Source organism: Sorex fumeus, unplaced genomic scaffold, assembly GCF_029834395.1.
Source record: "Sorex fumeus unplaced genomic scaffold, SorFum_2.1 ptg000039l, whole genome shotgun sequence".
In the NCBI taxonomy this organism is placed as follows: Eukaryota; Metazoa; Chordata; class Mammalia; order Eulipotyphla; family Soricidae; genus Sorex; species Sorex fumeus.
In genome coordinates this window covers 23,280,634-23,298,631 of record NW_026606096.1, presented here as the reverse complement: position 1 = coordinate 23,298,631, position 17,998 = coordinate 23,280,634, and the positions used below count along the sequence as shown (strand labels likewise).

At 39.2% G+C, this 17,998-nt stretch overlaps 1 protein-coding gene and 1 non-coding gene across 4 annotated transcripts in view; one reads left to right on the top strand and one right to left on the bottom strand.

Annotated features, from left to right (window-relative positions):
• The first annotated feature begins 8,798 nt into the window (after window positions 1–8,798).
• The window catches only part of GRIA2 (glutamate ionotropic receptor AMPA type subunit 2), a 135,294-nt gene continuing 126,094 nt past the window's right edge, over window positions 8,799–17,998 (top strand). For 2 of the 3 annotated variants that reach the window (XM_056119182.1, XM_056119183.1), the window contains exons 1-2: window positions 8,799–9,372; window positions 9,916–10,056. In XM_056119182.1, coding sequence (XP_055975157.1) covers window positions 9,285–9,372; window positions 9,916–10,056 — 229 coding nt within the window. In that variant the 5' untranslated portion in view covers window positions 8,799–9,284. The remainder of the gene's footprint in view (window positions 9,373–9,915; window positions 10,057–17,998) is intronic. The other variant, XM_056119181.1, reaches the window with a different exon arrangement.
• On the bottom strand, window positions 17,835–17,906 carry TRNAK-CUU (transfer RNA lysine (anticodon CUU)). Its single transcript has one exon. It is a non-coding gene; the product is annotated as a tRNA-Lys (tRNA).

Sequence of the window (17,998 nt, the reverse complement as noted above, 5' to 3'; positions counted from 1 at the left end):
TTTTGAAATTTCAACATTTTTTTTCTTCTAAAAACAGAAGTCTAATTTAGATATCTCTGACTTTTCTTAGCCCCGAATTTGCTTTTTTACTTCCAATGACTTGTTGAAATGATCTAATAAATAAAACATTAACCAAGTTGTGGCTTACCCTTTGCATTTCAAAACCAGCAAAGGCTTTAAGAATAAAGTCTTTTTCATTTGGTATTTCCACAAATCTCTGTAGAAAAGGAAATTTATTTGCTCTGTCATTTAAATCATGAATCTTCTCCTTAGAGAAGATATAACTCTATAAAATATGTAATTTTTCAAAAACAGTTCTTTCTCACTAGACTGTGGAATCTCTGAAGTTGAAAATTATTATTAACTTTGAGTTCTCTAGTTCTCTCAACATGCAACTGACCAAATTTTATTCCTTTGTTAAATAAATGTAAATGCCTCATATAAATAAACGTTAGCAGAAAAGTTATTTAAGTTGCCCATAGAGCACAGACATATCTACAATAATTCCCAAGTAATATATTTACTAACTTAAGTAAATATCTTTGGATCAACAACCTGTTTGCTTATGACATAAGATTTGGTGCACTAGTTCGAATATAGAATATTGGGTGTTGTGAGTGGTGCTATCAATCAGACAGCACAAAAAGATTGAAGGATCTGTTTGGTCACATATTTGAGGAGAAAGGGACACATTCTCACATTCCTTATATAGGGGACAGGATTTGGATTAGATTTTTCAGATCATAGTGCAAGGATTACTAATGTTTTTTTCTGATGGTTGCATACAATGGAGAAGCTAAAGGAAAATAAGATAGTGGGAAATTGTATTGCTATGATAACAGTAGCTATTTAAATATTGGCACTAGTCATGTTTTAAAGAAAAATATTACTTCACTTTTCTTTACTAGTTTCTTTAATATCCCTGGAGAATGAATAACTGAGATAGGAGAAAACTCTGAGAATTAAAATTATAGTATGCATTAAAACTAAAAGGCATCCTTGCTATTTGGAATAAATTCTTCCTCTACTATATTAAATTTCCTCAATTTGTGACACAAGAAAATCTAAGGTCTGATTTTAAGAAAACGAAGTTTGCAGTGCCTGTCAGGACAGTGTGTAGATGTTCTGTCACAGGTCTCTAATATAATGACATTAAAAAGCAAGAACAATGACTATGCTCTGAATAAAAACACTGGTACAACATAGGAGTGCAGAAATTCCAAAGGCTCTAGAATTCCTTATGCAATAAGAAGCAAATATTTCAACAGTAGAAAGAAGGAAACAAGAAAAAAATTTATTAACATTTAAACATGGATTCTAACGAAATAAACTGTGCCATCAAGTTCAAGTTTCAATACAAACTGATGGGTCCAGACCGTTCAGACACAATAGAATTTGAAGTGTTTTGTGGAAAAATGAAGATTCTCATAGACAGACTGAGCAGGAAAGTGAAACAGGAATGCTGCAGCAGGAGAGTGAAAGCAAAGTTTAAAGTAAGACCTTGCTCCCCTCTGCTGGCAACTCTTCTTCATGTCAAAAGCAGCTTCTCACTTGATACTGTCCCAGGGTATAGACTGAGCTCTCCAGAGATCATCACGTGACATTGCAAGCTAATATCCCCATTCTGAAGGAATGGCATGATCTGATCTCTTAAATTCAAAACTTTCGCATACACAGAAGTATTTTTCTATAAAACAGAAATTGTAAGTCTGGGATAGGGGTGGCAGTACTACAGGATGCGCTAGAGAATGAGAGGTGAGGATGTCATGGCTCTCTGTAGTAGGACTTCGTTATCTTACCAAGTAATCAGTAACATATGTTCTTATGTATAATTTTATAAAAAATAAGAATATTGAAGACTCAGTTCCAGAAGGAACGGAGGCTTCGCATGCACAATAAATAATTCTGTTTAGATCTATCATGTTTCTTTAAAAAAAGTTATGTAAATGAAAAAGGAATGTTTGAACAAAGTGACTGTTATTACCTATTTAAGTCATAATCATAGTTATATTTGGAAGCTTTTGTAGGTGTGTTTTATACTGTTCATTCCTTTTCCTGCCCCTACTGGCCCCTCTTATATGAAAACATCAATGGAGGAAGTTTAGTGAATGCTTTTGGCTAGCTGCTTGCCCTTTTAATTTCAGTTGTTATTTCTATGGTAGTAATTGATCATATTTCTAAAAAAAAGCAAAAAATTCTTGATCCAGCTAAATTGAGATAATGTGATAGTATGACCTAATTAAAATACTATGTACACTGATGATCTGTGAGAAGAAAATTCTTGAAAAACTATGTTGGAATGTTCTGAAATGCAAGCAGGTACAATTTTTAATTCAGGTTATGAATGATCAAGACTCTGATACAATACTAGAAAATTCAAAAGTTGAAAAAGATTTTGTGTTAAGATTTCTTCATAAATATTCATAATAGTCATTGAATATTTAAAGAGTGAAGGTGAAAGATGTGCAGTAGATTCAAATTCAATTTAATGAACTCGTTCTACTTCAAAAGAAAAGAGAATGATTATACATATATGAGTAATAAGTGAAGAAAGTATTTGAATATATGTATGTATCTTATGATTTTTATTTTTTAGTTTAATAAACTCTTGAAAAATATAATAACTATCATATGAAGCACCAGGAGGTGATAGTTACCTGGGAATATTTTTGTGATCTAAGTAAGATTTAGAACCATTTGTTGTATCAATCTAAAAAATATCACTGCAATATTAATAAGGACTACATTAAGTATATAGACTGTATTTTTGTAGAATAAGAGTATTGAAAATATTATTACTTCCAGTCCAGGAGTGCAGAATAACTTTTCATTTATTTGTAACATACTCAGTTTTTTCATCGACGATGTTATCCCACTCCCTGAAAATTTCTTGCCTCCCCTTTTTATCCTGATTTCCTTGTAGTTTTTTCTATCTTTCTATCCTATATTTGAATCATTATTATCTAATATTCTGTATATAGCATTTCATTATTTTCATGCTATTGTAAATATACTATTTTCTTAATTTCCCTTTCTAATAGTTTGTCATGGCTTATGGAAAAACAACTGCTTTTTGTATGTTGATTTCATACCCTCAACTTTAGTAAATTTGTTCACTATTTCTACTAACATCTTGTGGAGTCTTTAGAAAATAGTCTTTATATGTAAAGTATCATGAGCTCTGCATGGACAATTTTATTTCCTTCTTTCCAATTAGACTGCCTTTTAATTCCTTTGTCTTTCCTAATCAGTTTACCAGAACATCTAACACTAATTTGAGTAAAAATTTCTTTATTGTTCCAAACTTTAAAGAAATAACTTTTAGGACCATTATCATGTTAGCAATCCATTTGTCATAGCTACATTCTTTTTGGTTGTTGTTCATTTGTTTTTGGGCCATATATAGCGATACTCAGAAGTATCTAGCTCTGAGCTCAGGGATCACTTCTGGCAGGGATCTGAGTACCATATGGGGTGCCAGGGATTGAACTTGGATCAGCCCATGTAAGATAAGTGCTCTACCCTCTGCACTATCTTCCTATCCCCTGCCATGACTACCTTTAAAATGTTGAGCTCCATTGTTTCTACCTATGCCCATTTTATTGAAAATTAAGTTAGAAAGAATGTAGAATTTGTTCACATGAGTATGCAGTACCTATTGAAATATTATGATTTAGATGCTTTACTTTGTTAATGTGATATATTAATTAATCTGTGGTTGAAAATGAGGCCCTCATAGCCATGCCACCAGACTTTAGGCCAGGCTGCTTTCACTGGGGGTTCCCCAGAGGGGGGCAGGTGAGAGTCCTCCCTGCCCCCAAGGGACCCAGTTCCCACCAGCCTACCTTCACTACCCAACCGCCATGATGCTACAGGCTGCTTTTTTAAAAAAATAATTTTTATTAGTGAGACACCATGAAGTACAGTTGTAGACTAACAAATTTTTGTGCTTGGGTTTCAATCATACAACGATCAAATATCCATCCCTCCACCAGTGCCCATTTCCCACCACCATGGATCCCACTATCCCTCCGCCCCCACCCCCCATCCCATCCTGCCTCAGTGGCAGGGCATAGCATTTTGTTCTCTCTCTCCTTTTGGGTGTTGTATACAGGCCACTTTTCACACGCTTGGGCTGAGCCTCACATATGAGTGAACATATTCCTGGACGGTGTGGCCGCAAAAGCACAGTCCCGGAATATGACACTCCTTACCATCATAAGATACTCCTTACCCATTTTCCATAATTACTACACCATATGCCAGAGCCCAGCAAGCTACCAAGGGTATTTCTCCAGTACAGCAGAGCCTGGCAAGCTAGCCATGGCGTATTCAACATGCCAAAAACAGTAATAACAACGGGTCTCATTTCCCTGACCCTGAAAGAGTCTCCAAAACACAAAACATTGGGAAAGATCGGTAAGGAGAAGCTGCTAAAATCTCAGGGCTGGGATGAATGGAGATGTTACTGGCACATGCTTGAGTAAATAGAAGAACAACGGAATGCCAGTGAAACAGTGATACAGTGGTTGAAGATACCACATCTCTCAAAAGGATAACACTTGGTCATGGTGTATAATCCTTCAAATACGCTGCTGAGTTGCACTGCTAATGGCTTGTTGAGGGTTTATGCATACAAATCTACCAGTTGTTCTGTTTTAATAGGCAGCATCACTGGAGTTGGGTCTGATAATACAGTGATTGGCTCAGGAGCTATGGTGCTTGGGATCTCGCAGTGCCAAGATATCTTAACTAACACCTATAAAGATACTGTTGATGTTAATTGGAGGAATGTATGTTGGGTTGGGGATAGATCAATGTCTTATAAATGGCAGGCATATGCTCCACCCCTTGGAGCCATATCTCCATCACCCTACCAGGATTTTTATCTGTTATTTTTTTTCTTATAGTGTCTTTATTTGATTTTAGTATCAAGGTAATGCCAGTCTCACAAAATAAGGTTTGAAAAATTTCCTCTTTTCTATTTTATTGGAGGACTTTGATAGTGATCATTATTATAAATTCAGAGTTTAAAAGTCCAATAGAATTCATCAGAGAACTCATCTGGTCCTGATATTGTCTTTAGTGAGAGATTTAAACGGTATTTTAAATTCAATCTCCTAACTGCTAATTGGTCTTCTGTGATTTTCTATTTCTTTTGGAGTCATTCATTCTAGACTGTTATTTTGAACTATATATGAGGTTAATTATCTATCTTCATTTTATCAATATTTATTCCTGAATACTCACCTTCTTTTATTTGAAATACATTATTGAATTTCTTCATTTATCTGGCCCCTCTGTGTTGGTATCTGGATGTTAAATGAAGTAGCACGTCTCTAATATCGACAGACTCTTCTTGTTTAGGGGAAGAAATCTTGTCATTTAGTCTGGTCCAAGATCTGGGCTATCTCTCAAACCTTTGTGATTGTGCAAGACACCTTCTTCATTCTTAGCCGCTCCCAGTATGGAAGTGTGCCAAGTTCTGTCAGTGTCCTGAAATGAGGATTACATTCTGAGCAGATGTAACACAGGTCCTCGGGCAGCATCTGGGAAAATATGTAGTTAAACTCCTTCAGGGAGGAAACTGAAAGATGACATTTCTGCCTGCTCACTCTGCGCATTCCTGAGCTTCTTTGTCAACTGTTTCCTATAATTTTGAAAATGTTGCCAACACAAGCTTATTTTCTTTCAGAGGTAGGTTTTTGGGGTCCCACTGGAAACGGGAATATAAAATGTTAGGACACTAAATGTAAATTCCAAACCCTTCTTGTCCCTGGGGAGAAAGTGAGAGTTGGAAACTCCCTTTCAATACCATTGCACTATGCTGAGAATTTTTTTTTTTTGCTTTGTTTGTTTGGTTGCCCCACCTGGGTTCTTTGCTCAGGGCTTACTCCTAGCTCTGTGTTCAGAGATCACTCCTGGCATTGTTCAGGGAACCGTATGGGGTACCAGGGATCAAACCCAGGTCTGCTGCTGTTGAGAATGGGCAAGAATATATATGATGACTAAGAATGTTAAAGCATAATTAGAGGAACATTGTTTTCTACATTAAAACAAAGTTGGAGTAACAGAATTAAAATTTTGCCTATAGGAATTATTTATTTTATTAATTACTTATTTTAGTCTTACTTATTAAATATATAATTAAACAATAACCACAAACAAATGCAGCAATAAATAATAAGAACCAAAGTAACACAGTGAAGAATCAATTTATTTCTTTCATTAGTTTCGGTAACATTCCTGCTTTTGAAGTAACTAATGTTTGGATAATTACCAAAATCAAACAGCAGAGGGCAGAAAATAGCAAATCTTCTAGTAAGCCACTGTCTTCAAACGTACTCATAGCAGTTCTGAAGTTTTCAAAAATTGATTATTAATCAATTTGAGAAATAATCTTTAAAAGAAGTTTCTAAATATTAAAAATAAGATCCAGTATATTTTAGCATTTGAATTTATTTGAATAATCTTTTATTTCAGACAATTAAAATTTATTAAACTTATATTAAGAGTGTTCTCTGGTAAAAGACTACATATTATAACACATGAATTTAAGATTAATTCAATAATGCTAGTATTGCAGACATTGTATCTAGATATATGGTTAAAGTATATGTATAACTTTGTGAAAGATATTAAAGAAAAGCTTTTGAATTACAAGAAATGATTAGTAAAATTTTATCTAAGCATTGCATGTGAACACTGAACAGTAATGTTTTTCTTGAATTGTTATTTACTAGGTATATACTTTATGATTGAGCAAAATCTATTTCATATCATTGTTTCTATAGATTAATTCGGTCAATTTGGAAGTCATCTTTGACGGTGAAGTAATATACTTGAAATGTTCAGTTAAAAATTAATTTAAATCAGTTTAAATTGAGTTAGGTCTGTGTATGTATGTATACATATTTACATATATAATAGTTTCTCCATGTTTTCGTTTTTCTCTTTTTTTCCAGTTTTTCAACAAATAACTTCAAAATATCTTTTTGTTCCTTGCATCATAAAAGCCAAACATACAAAATTGACTTAATTATTATTTGCATTACAATTGGATATATATATGCATATGTTTCTCTCTATCTTTTCCTTTACATTTTTTAAAAGCCTAAATTCATTTTTCATTCCCCTGCTTAAAGGTGCAATATGTTCAATACCAGACTGGAATAAATACTTGGTGAAACAAATTGGAAATAATTTTATGGAAAGCGGACAAGCATGGCAATCCACTAAGGTTATTTTCACTCCTCCTTGGTTTAGAAATAGTGTAAGAAACAAAGGAAGTTCCAAATGGGAAATTACAGAATGACAGTATGTGAGAGTAAAGAAAAAAAATCACTTTACTGACATATAAAATTAATTTACTGTAGAAATAGAAGCATGGAGCAGAGCTAGTAGTATATGATTTTTTTAAAGGGAGGTGCGGCAGAGAAGATATTAACGTAACAATTGTGCCGGAGGCAGCGTGGTAAAACTAATTCTCTTGGCGTTCTGAAAGACTGGTAGATTATACTGTTAGAACTGTGGACTCAACCGTCTACCTCCTGGAAATAGCCTTTCTTGTACAGTAGTCATTCTTTCTTCTCTAATCTTTGCATCACAAAAGCTATGAAATTTAGAGAGGAATTTTTGAGGCAGAGGGAATTGCAGAGCAAATTCCAAGGTGTCATCTTGGCAAGTATTGTGAAAATCCACGTAAAAATCTACAAGGCTGCGTGATCTTACATTCTCCTCCCCAAGTCCCTTCCTGTAAACTTTTAATCATTAACCTCAGGCTACTTCCCCAAAGATCTTCTGCATTCAAGTGTTGAGGACTTAGACTGCCTGGCAGGGAGCTGTTGGGGGGGGGGGGGCGGTAACAGTACTAAAACCTATAACCCTTATGCGTCGAGTTTTGGGGAAAGATTCTGCAGCTGGGTTTGATTCCCCCCCCCCCCCCCCCCATACTTGCTTCATCTTTTAAGTTCTTCTGTGAGCCTTTCCTTGAGAGGGGATTTTCTGTTGAAAATCCATAGACAGGTTCAAGTCTAACAGATCTCTACTAAGAGAGAGTCTGCAGTGGTGCCTGCAAGAGACCCGCAGACAACTGACTTAGCAAATTGGCTTGGAGGACCCTTCTATGAAGCGCTCTAAAGATGGAACTTCCATGCAGAGTATACTGTTCAGAGACTCAGTCCTGCGATCCTTCCTGTTTTTAGCCTTTTGAGACTGATTTTTCAGTTTTTCCCTTGATCCTAGCTACATCACATTTAACTCGTTCACAGTTTGGGGACACTTTTTGGCTGGGTATCTATTTGGTTTGGTTGCTTGGCTTTATTTTAGCGGATCACAAGGAGATGAACGGCAGTATTACTCTTATTTCTTAGGTGGGCTTTCAGAGACAGTTGAAGACAAAAAGCAAAATTACCTAGAACGTGAGCTAGCAGGGCCTGGCGAGAGGACGCTTCCCCACCACCACCGCCAATTAGCTATTCGACTTCTGCACAGCAGCCGGAAATCGGCTTTGCTGCATTTGGTACAGGCTGGAGCATCTCGCGGCAGCTGCGGCAGCGGTTGCAAATGTAGCTGGAGGCAGGAGCGAGGCGCTGTCCTCGGTGCTGAAAAGCAGAGAGGCTCGGTGGGTGCCGCAGTTCGGCAGACCCGAGGTCTCGCCCAGGGTTAGCCTCGAGCCCGGCTCCGAAGCGGCTTTCGCAGCGCCGCCGGGGCTGTGCGGGGTGCGGGGTGCGGAGCGGGGGAGGGGGTGGCCGCGCGCTCCTGCCGCGAGTCGCGCACGCGCGCCCGGAACTGCCTGCCCCTCTCGGTGACTTGCGTGTGCGTGTGTGTGTATGTGTGTGTGTGTATGTGTGTGTGTGGATGTGTGTGTGCGTGCGCGCGCGCGTGTGTGAGAGAGAGAGAGGGGAGAGAGGGAGAAGAGAGCGCGAGAGAGGGTGAGTGTGTGTGAGTGCATGGGAGGGTGCTGAATATTCCTAGGCGCTGGGACCACAGCGGCAGCTCCGCTGGAAACTGCATCCAGCCTGTCCTCTGGACTTCGGCGGCAGGGACTGGGAGCCAGGCATCAGCCAGCAGCCGCCAGCAGGACCTGGGAAACAGGAATTCTTTTGCCTCCACTTCAGGCTTTTAGCAGCTTGGTGCTAAATTGCTTTCTCAAAATGCAGAGGATCTAATTTGTTGAGGGAAAGGAAAAACAAACAAAAAAGACCACAAAACGGCCAAAGAAGGAAGAGGAGGAAAAGGAAAACAAAAAAGGGTATTTTGTGGATGCTCTACTTTTCTTGGAAATGCAAAAGATTATGCATATATCTGTCCTCCTTTCTCCTGTTTTATGGGGACTGATTTTTGGTGTCTCATCTAACAGCATACAGATAGGTAGGTATCCTTTGTGCTCTGCTTTTGAATTGTGCATAATTCGGTGGTAATCTTTGTTCACAGTGGACAAATTAATTCATGTCATGTAGACTTATGTCATACCTTGACTGCATTCCAGATTTAAACTGCCTAGAATGTATATGTATTTCTTAGGATAAAGGGGAAAAAGGGGGGCAAAATGACGCCTTTGATACAATAGAGGAAAAGTGCTTGTGGTGTTTGGCCCGGAATTGTGTTAATTCTTCTTTAACAACATTTTCCCATTTGTTCGGATGCGCTTGGGGTTTGGAGTGCAAAGCGTGTGATATCGGAGGAAAGGGCGAAAGATTCTGGCCCCATTCCTTGCGCTCAGACCCTTATCAGTATCGTGACCCCTTGGCTAGGTTTGGACCCTTGAACCCGGGACTTCCAAAAATCTAAGGATGGGTGTATTGGGTCCTAAAAGCACGAATTCAGAGACTCGGGGCTTTCGGTCGCAGGCAGGCTACCCTCCTTTCCCTTCTGGGCTCTGACACTATTCTGCTTGCTGTTTGTTCCTTGCAGGGGGGCTATTTCCCAGGGGCGCCGATCAGGAATACAGTGCATTTCGGGTAGGGATGGTTCAGTTTTCCACTTCGGAGTTCAGGCTGACACCCCACATCGACAATTTGGAGGTAGCAAACAGCTTCGCAGTCACCAATGCTTGTAAGTAATGAATATTCCTGCATTTCCGCCGGGCCGCACGCGGAAAGCCAGCGAGTGTGAGTGCGGGATGGTGTGTGAGCGGTGGTGTGCATGTGTGTTCCTCTGTGTGTGTGTGTGTGTGTGTGTGTGTGTGTATAGAGGATGAGTGGCTGCACACGCGCGTGCTTGTGACGGTGTTGGGAGAAATCTGGGGACCCCCCGCTGCCTGGGGGAGGGTGAAGAAGGAGCGAAAAGCCATGGCCAAGGGTGCGCACAGCAGCGCCGGGGAGAGGGCTGGAGCTGGGGGTGGCTTCCTTGGATACCGGGGCTTCACGCTTCTCCCGGGTGCCTGCGAGCTTCCCCAGCCTCGCCTGGCGCCCCCCACGGTGAGCGCCTGCTGGCACCGACCCACACAGAACACGCTGTTCCCCTGAGTGCGCGGGCGGGCCGACCCCAGCGGGGACCCCGTCGGAGCCGGGCTGCGAGCCCGGGCCGTCACAGTCCTCTCCCGGAGGCGTCGAGCACAGACCCACTGCCTCCCCATCCCCCGGCCCCTCCTGGGCCCGCTCTCTCTCTCTCTACAGACCCAGGGGTGGGGGGGGGGGGGGATGTGCTCTGGGCGCTGCCTCGACGGGACAAGTTGCTCCGAGGACGGCGGAGTTGGGCGCGGGGCAGTTACATAACGCCCACCCGAGGGGCGCGGCGCGGGGCAGAGCGCGGCTGACGCAGGCCTGGGGTGGGGGGGGCGGGGAGCGCGGTCCGGGGCTCTCCGCTCCGCTCTGGCCTGAAGTTGGGGGATGGGGGCGATGCATTGCACCCCCCACCCCCGGCACTCCTCCACCCCCTCGGGCCCCCGCGATCGGCCGATCCCCCGGGCCCGGCTCGCTTTGTTCTCCGGGCTTGCGGCCGGCCGCCCCCCGAAGGCGCGAGGAGCAGAGCCGGGAGCCGCGCGAGCCCGGCCGAGGTGGGCAACAGTGCAGCCGCCGATCAGCCATTTTAATCTTTGCAGTTGTTCCTCGTCCTGAACCGCGTCGCTGCACGCCGCAAACGGGCTCAGCCGTGCCCGGACCCGGGTCGGACTCGGGGGCCGCCGTCCCGCCGCGCCCACCCCCGCGCCGGCCTGGGCAGCGCGGCCGCGGGCATGGCACCTCCCGCCCAGCTCCCGAGCTGCCATCACTTCCTGCACACCCGCCCCGGGGACCCTGCCGGGCCGGGTGTGCTCAGCTGTGCTTCCTCCCGGAGCCTTGGGGGGCTGGGCAGGGAGGGACGGGGGGTGGGGGGTGGAGGGGCTTTGCAGATGGCTCACCTCCCACTTGGGCGACAGTGTCGAGGAGCTAGCGGAAAATTACCACCGCCCAAAAGCCCAACTGCAGTGTTCCCACATGAGACAAACAACCGGTTGCCATGCCACTTCCCCCCTAGATCAGGCATTAATCATACATGGGGGGGCTAGAGCCTGAGGATCAGAGCAAGAGCATCGTCAACTCGTTTGGAAACTACTGGCAGCCCGGAGGAAGGATGGAGACGTGAATTTTCTCTGACTGCTAGAACGGGGACCAGTTAGCTATGGTCACAGAAACCCAGGAACCCAGGGTTCAGTGACTTAAAAAGAACCTATTTAAGGTTTCAGCTGTATGATATTAAAAGAGAAAGGGAGAGAGACAGAGACAGACAGAGACAGACAGAGATAGAGGCATAGAAAGAAGAGAACTGGAGATAAAAAAGAAACATACAGGCAGAGAGAGGGAGGGAGGGATGGAGAGAGAGGGAGAGAGAGAGAGAGAGAGAGAGAGAGAGAGAGAGAGAGAGAGAGAGAGAGAGAGAGAGAAGAGAGAAACTCAAAGTGGATTCTCAGGTTTAAAGTATCTCCATAAAAGAATATGAGACGGTTGGAAAAATCTTAATTCTGTGCATACATAAGAAACCACTGTAGTTTCATTTCTGGGGGCTCTTATAGTTGGTCTCTTTGCCTACCAGATTTACTTATTTGATTTAATATCAAGTTTCCATGTCTTTTTGCCTGAGAGACAATTATGCTAAGTATCTAAATGTACACCATTGTACGAAAAACTCTTTGGAAATGCAAGGAATTGTGTGAAAATTCTTTGCAAACTAATGACCTTAAGAGCAAGAATGTGATTATTGGAAGATTGGAGATTTCTTTTACATGTAGTTGACAGCTATATATTTTTTGAAATGGTCAGTGATTGATAAGTTTGCTATTGGTGAAAATTATGAGAACGCCCGACTTAGAAAATAAAAGTGATACGCTAATTGAACAAAATAGATATTTCTTGATTTCAACAAATGTTGCATTACTATATTTGGGCTTGGGAAATATCAAATATTGTGGTTAATATGTTAGGTGGATAGGTTAAATCCATAGTCTCAATATTTGTGAAAGGATTTATTTTCAATAAAATTCTTATTGAAGTAAAATAAGCATGCAAGGTGTTTCCATACAACACATACATAACACCACAGATTTTAAAAGAATAACTAAATCCATGTAATCAAATCCTATATTTAATTTTTAAAAGACCCTACAATTTATTGGGCTCAGTTCTGAGAAACTGAGGAAATAAGATTTTTGTTTTACAAAGATTTTTGTCTCTCGGATGCTAAAGCTGAAATGAAACTGTGAAACTTCAAATTCCAAAATTATTCCTTCTTGGTTTATTTTTTTAGAACAGCAAAAAAAAAAAAGATGGGCTAAAAAGTGAGCATATTTTCCAATGTCTATCATGGGAATTTCTAATTATTTGCACTCCCATGGTATAAGTAATATTGATGATCACTTCAAGAATTATTGAGACTGTTATGAACAAGATTCATTAGACAGAATTTTCTGGAATTGACATTGAATCATTGACTGGACAAATGACAATATTTTTTGTGATTCAATTTAATTCTTTTAGGAGTTGCGCAATCTAGAGTCTTCAAAATAAACGGGTTATTTGTATCTCTCTTTGTTTTGTTTTTGCCAAGGGCAAAAGAAATACAACATTAATTGAATGAGAGAAAAAAAGACAAGGAGAGAGAAGAGAGAAAGAGAGATGCTTATGTATTATACAATTGGAAACTCAACAGTTAAAAAATGAATGGGAATTACCAATAGTAGATTTGTTAAGATGAGTCTTAATTTTGTCCCTTGTAAAGAATTTGCATTCTCACCTTCTCAGTAAGGGGAATCTATGGTTATTGCTCTATAGGCTGGAATCAGAAGCATCAATTATGTGGTCACCTAAAACCAATAGAATTTTTCCTTCAACAATGTATAGAATTTGGTTCTTTAATTCTATTATTAATATTTCAATACAAATATATAAAATAGCATGATGTTTCTCCGAGATAAACCATAAAAAAGTGCATATGGATAAATTCATACACTAAGAATTTTTAATGCCTTAATAATCTAATTTCAATAGAAAAGATTTCAGTTTACTAATTTCTGAGTTGGGGGAATTTATTCGAAAATGCCAAGGTTGACATTGATTTAAGGGCCCAGGGATATCAACTGAATGGGTTAAGGTTATGCAAACTAAATGAAGTCATTATATTCTGAACTGATAAAAATGACTGTGTTTTGCACTGAACTCCCACATCTCTCTTTTTCACAGTCACTGAAGTATAATGCAAGTACCTGTTTGTTCCCATTGGTTTCCATGGGTACCTGAAGAAATAAAGACAGATTGACAGATTTCCAATTTCTTTCTTTTCCTCCCCCAGCCCTCCCTCAGTTCCCATCCATCTCTCTTTTCTTTCCTTGTTTTTTTTCTTCTTAAAGATAATAGAAAGGTTTTTTTCCTGGTTTTTGTTGTTGTTGTTGTTGTTGTTGTTGCATCAAACATCTCTTCATTTTGGGAAAATACAAACGATAAAAGAAAGAGACTAGTATTTGATGTGTTCAACAGTTGAAATTAGTAATGGACACAAACCAGTCAGCCTGCCTTCCTTCCTTCCTTCCTTCCTTCCTTCCTTCCTTCCTTCCTTCCTTCCTTCCTTCCTTCCTTCCTTTCTTCCTTTCTTCCTTCCTTCCTTTCCTCCTTGCTTCCCTCCCTTCCTTCTTTTCTTCCTCCTTCTTTCTTTCCTCTGGTTCACCTGCTTCCCTCTCACTCTCAACCTGCCCCCCTTTTTTTTACATACCTATGACTTATTAGAGAATAAATAAATGATTTTCTCATAATTAATTTGGAGCCATGGCACAGCGGGTAGGGCATTTGCCTTGCACGTGGCCATCAGGGCCAACGCAAGTTCGATTCCTCCACCCCTCTTGGAGAGCCTGGCTAGCTACCGAGAGTATCTTGCCCGCACGGCAAAGCCTGGCAAGCTACCCGTGACGTATTCGATATGCCAAACACAGTAACAAGTCTCACAATGTTACTGGGCCCGCTCGAGCAAATCGATGAACAATGGGAGGACAGTGACAGTTTCTCCTCTATGCTATTTCAACTAGTTGACATAACCTTATAGGTCCTAGTTGCTTTCATAGTGTCCTAATATCCGTCTAAGAAGTTTAGTATGAGAAGGTTCAGCTATTGTAGTGGTTTTATACAAAATCCCTCAATAAATCAATATTCTTATTAAAATAGATCTTAGTATTCACTGTTGAGCAGTATCACATACTGTATATTTCTTAACCACAGACAACAAATTTTAGGGACATAGTAAATATTTTTGGATTCTTAAAATTCAATATGCTGTAATGCTGTGCTTAGAACTGAAGTTTGCTTAAAATGAACTGACTAGAGGGAAATAAACACCAGTTGTTGACTCCATAAGAATTAGAATTTAAATATTAGCTCCTAAGTGACTAATATCTTAGTCTATTCAAAAATAATTCTATATTATTGTTTCATAAAAATTAGGAAAATATTAAAGAAACAGCAGATAAAAATCTGATTTTTCTCTAAGCCACCAGATGGAGATGTTGGAGAAAATATTGTTCTTTGGTAAAACTGTTGCGCACAATGAATACCTTTTGAGACACTATCAACAAATTTTAGAGAAATTGAAATATCTATGTATATATATACATATATGCACTGCCTGTGTCTTTGATGACTTAATATGCTGCTAGAAAAGGATATCTGATTCCTTTTAAAAGGTGTGCATTCAGTTTTATTTTGAATTTTATTAAATATTACTTAAAATTGCTTCATAAAGGCTCTCATACACGGCATTGATTTTAAATGCCCTTCTAAGCACTGCATTCTAAAACCATGCTTTTCATATTTAACTCAATTTTCCGGATTTAATTTTTAAGATATGTTTCTTACATTGAAATTTTGTCATGAATTATTGAAATTGTGTATTTGTGTTTGTCAAATTAGTTCATGTTTATTAAACTTTATTATGCTTTGCTTGACTACAATTCTGTGTAGGTTATATATATATATGTATAGATGTATGTCTATATTTGTGAGGGTTTAATTATAGATTTTAAGTAATTATATAATTTTTTCATTATAATGTTTTGCCATTTTCATGGAAATTACTAAAACCGGAGTTACCAATTTTAATGTATGCAAGCATTTCATAAAATAAGAATCACCTTGGTTGTTATTAAGAAATGATGGAATTGCCAGCACGAAGCAAGCTATCAATACATAAGCTAGAACTTTGTACCTTTAACCTGGTGGTCTATACATTGAGCTCTCTTCAATTGGAGATTACAAAGGAAGAAATAGTTCCTTGTGTGTAAGAATAATTGACTCATCATTGAATACTGTGTAGTCTAATTTTCAATTTTATTTATCACAAAATATTTTCAATAGAACGACACATTGACCATATTAAGCTGTATATTAAAAAGTGACATTGGTAAAAATATTCTACTTTAGGAAAAGAGAAATGAAGTATTTAAATAAAAAAAATAGTATTTGAAACTATGGGAACTTGGCATTACTAAAAATGCTAAGTTAAAATTTAGACTTGTGTGATTCATTTTGGAGGAGTAGCTAACTTTAAGCCTCAAGTTAGATAGGTGTGGAGTGTTTTACTTTCATCTCAAATCTTTAAAACCGGGTTCGATTCTCCGACATCCTTTATGGTCACCCAAGCTCGGCCAGGAGTAATTTCTTAGTGCAGTGTCAGGAGTAAACCCTGATTATCTCCAGTTGTAGTACCCCTCTCGCCCCCCCAAAAAAAACCCCAAAACAAAAACAAAATTCCCCTAAACCAAACCAAATTCCAAAAACCCATAGATTGTTTGCACTGAGACTTTATACCAGTGGAATGCTGATTCATGGCCACCTCTCAGATTGTTACATAAGCTGTTTCCATAGCATTTTACAACTTTCAAACCTCCAGAAGCTTCCCCAAATTCAAAGGAAGTCTATGAATAAAGGAGTCCTTCCTTTCTCAATTATTCCTCATGTGTTGACATATAATTGAGTTTTCAAAGACAATTCCTTTTTTCCTCTCTTCCTGATCCTCCTCCTATTTAAAAAGTCAATAGGAGTTGCTTATCTGAAGCAAATGCTATTGCAAGAGATAAAATTTAAATTGAAATAGAGAATGGTCTCTATCTCTTTAAGGAGCAGAAGATACATTACAGAGAGCCAAACTCCAGTACAACATTTACACATTTTTTGAGATGTTAATGGATACTGGGTAAATTATAATTCATCCCCCCACCCAGAAGATTTCCATAATCTTATTATTATAATAGCTCTTTTATTATGGCAACTTTCTATTAAAATTTTTCAGGTTTTCTTTAATGATCTGAATAGCTGCAAAATGTCTTACATTATTATGCCTCTTCAGTACAATTAGGAAATTAGTTGTTGAATTTATTGTTAGAACTTTTAAAACACCTGATACCAAAATGTTATGTACCAAGTAGAGTTTACTCATTTGAAAATTAATACTAAATGCAGTTTTTACAGTGGTGTTGGAGACCTGTTGTTTTCCAATATTCAACATAAATTTGGTCATTTTTATTGCCATAATTTATAGCAACTAACTTAAAAATGAATTAGAAAAGGAGAATGTGGACACCTTCTTGCTACCCTCCTTTTTTGCTTCTTGGGTCAGTCCTCATTCTGCACTCAGGAATTACTCCTTGCAGTGCTCAGGGAACCATATGGGATGCTGGGATTAGAACCTGGGTGGGCTGCATGCAAAGCAAATACCCTAACCACTGTGCTATTGCTCCAGCCCCATCTGTGCTTCTTGAAGGTAGCATTGTACCTTTGTTGTACTCATGTCCTACATAAATTCTTGACTAGTTTTCAGTGCTTTTATTAAACAATCCAATGCTTTTATGAAATCACCCAGTATGACAGCAAAATTTTATTGTCACAAAACCATATTTAAGTCAGATTTTAGCTTTTGCTCTATATTTGATTTTCAGAAGAAACAATTTACTTGTTATCTGCTTCAAATTGTACTAGAATAGAGATATATTCATTCTGTCATCAAGGTGTGTTCAAAGTTATTATCTATCTCTAAAGCTACATTGAGATGTTAATATGAGTTGCTGAAGATATGTAGAACAGACATTTTAAAGAGAATTTATTAGTGCTAATTATAAGAACAAGCAAAAGCCATATTGCAAGTGGTTAGAATATACAATTCTACTCTAAGCTCATGAAAGTAATAGACGTTTTTAACTTCAATTCTAGTTTTGACTTTTAGTCACATGTCGTGATTGAACATATTCCTTAAATGACCACAGAATTGTCAAATTTTACCCTTTTTGCCACCAGAATATTAAGATGTGGATTTACTTTATTATTTAATAAAATCTAGTTGTTACTTTTTAATTTTTAAAATATATTTAGACATTCAGCGCGCGCCCAACGTGGGGCTTGATCCAAAACCCTGAGATTAAGAGTCTCATGCTCTACCAACTAAGCTAGCCAGGCAGGCTGGAGCAAAAGCACAGAGGTAGGGCATTTGCCTTGCATGTGGCAGGCGTGGTCAAGCTGGGTTCGATTTCGCCGTCCCTCTTAGAGAG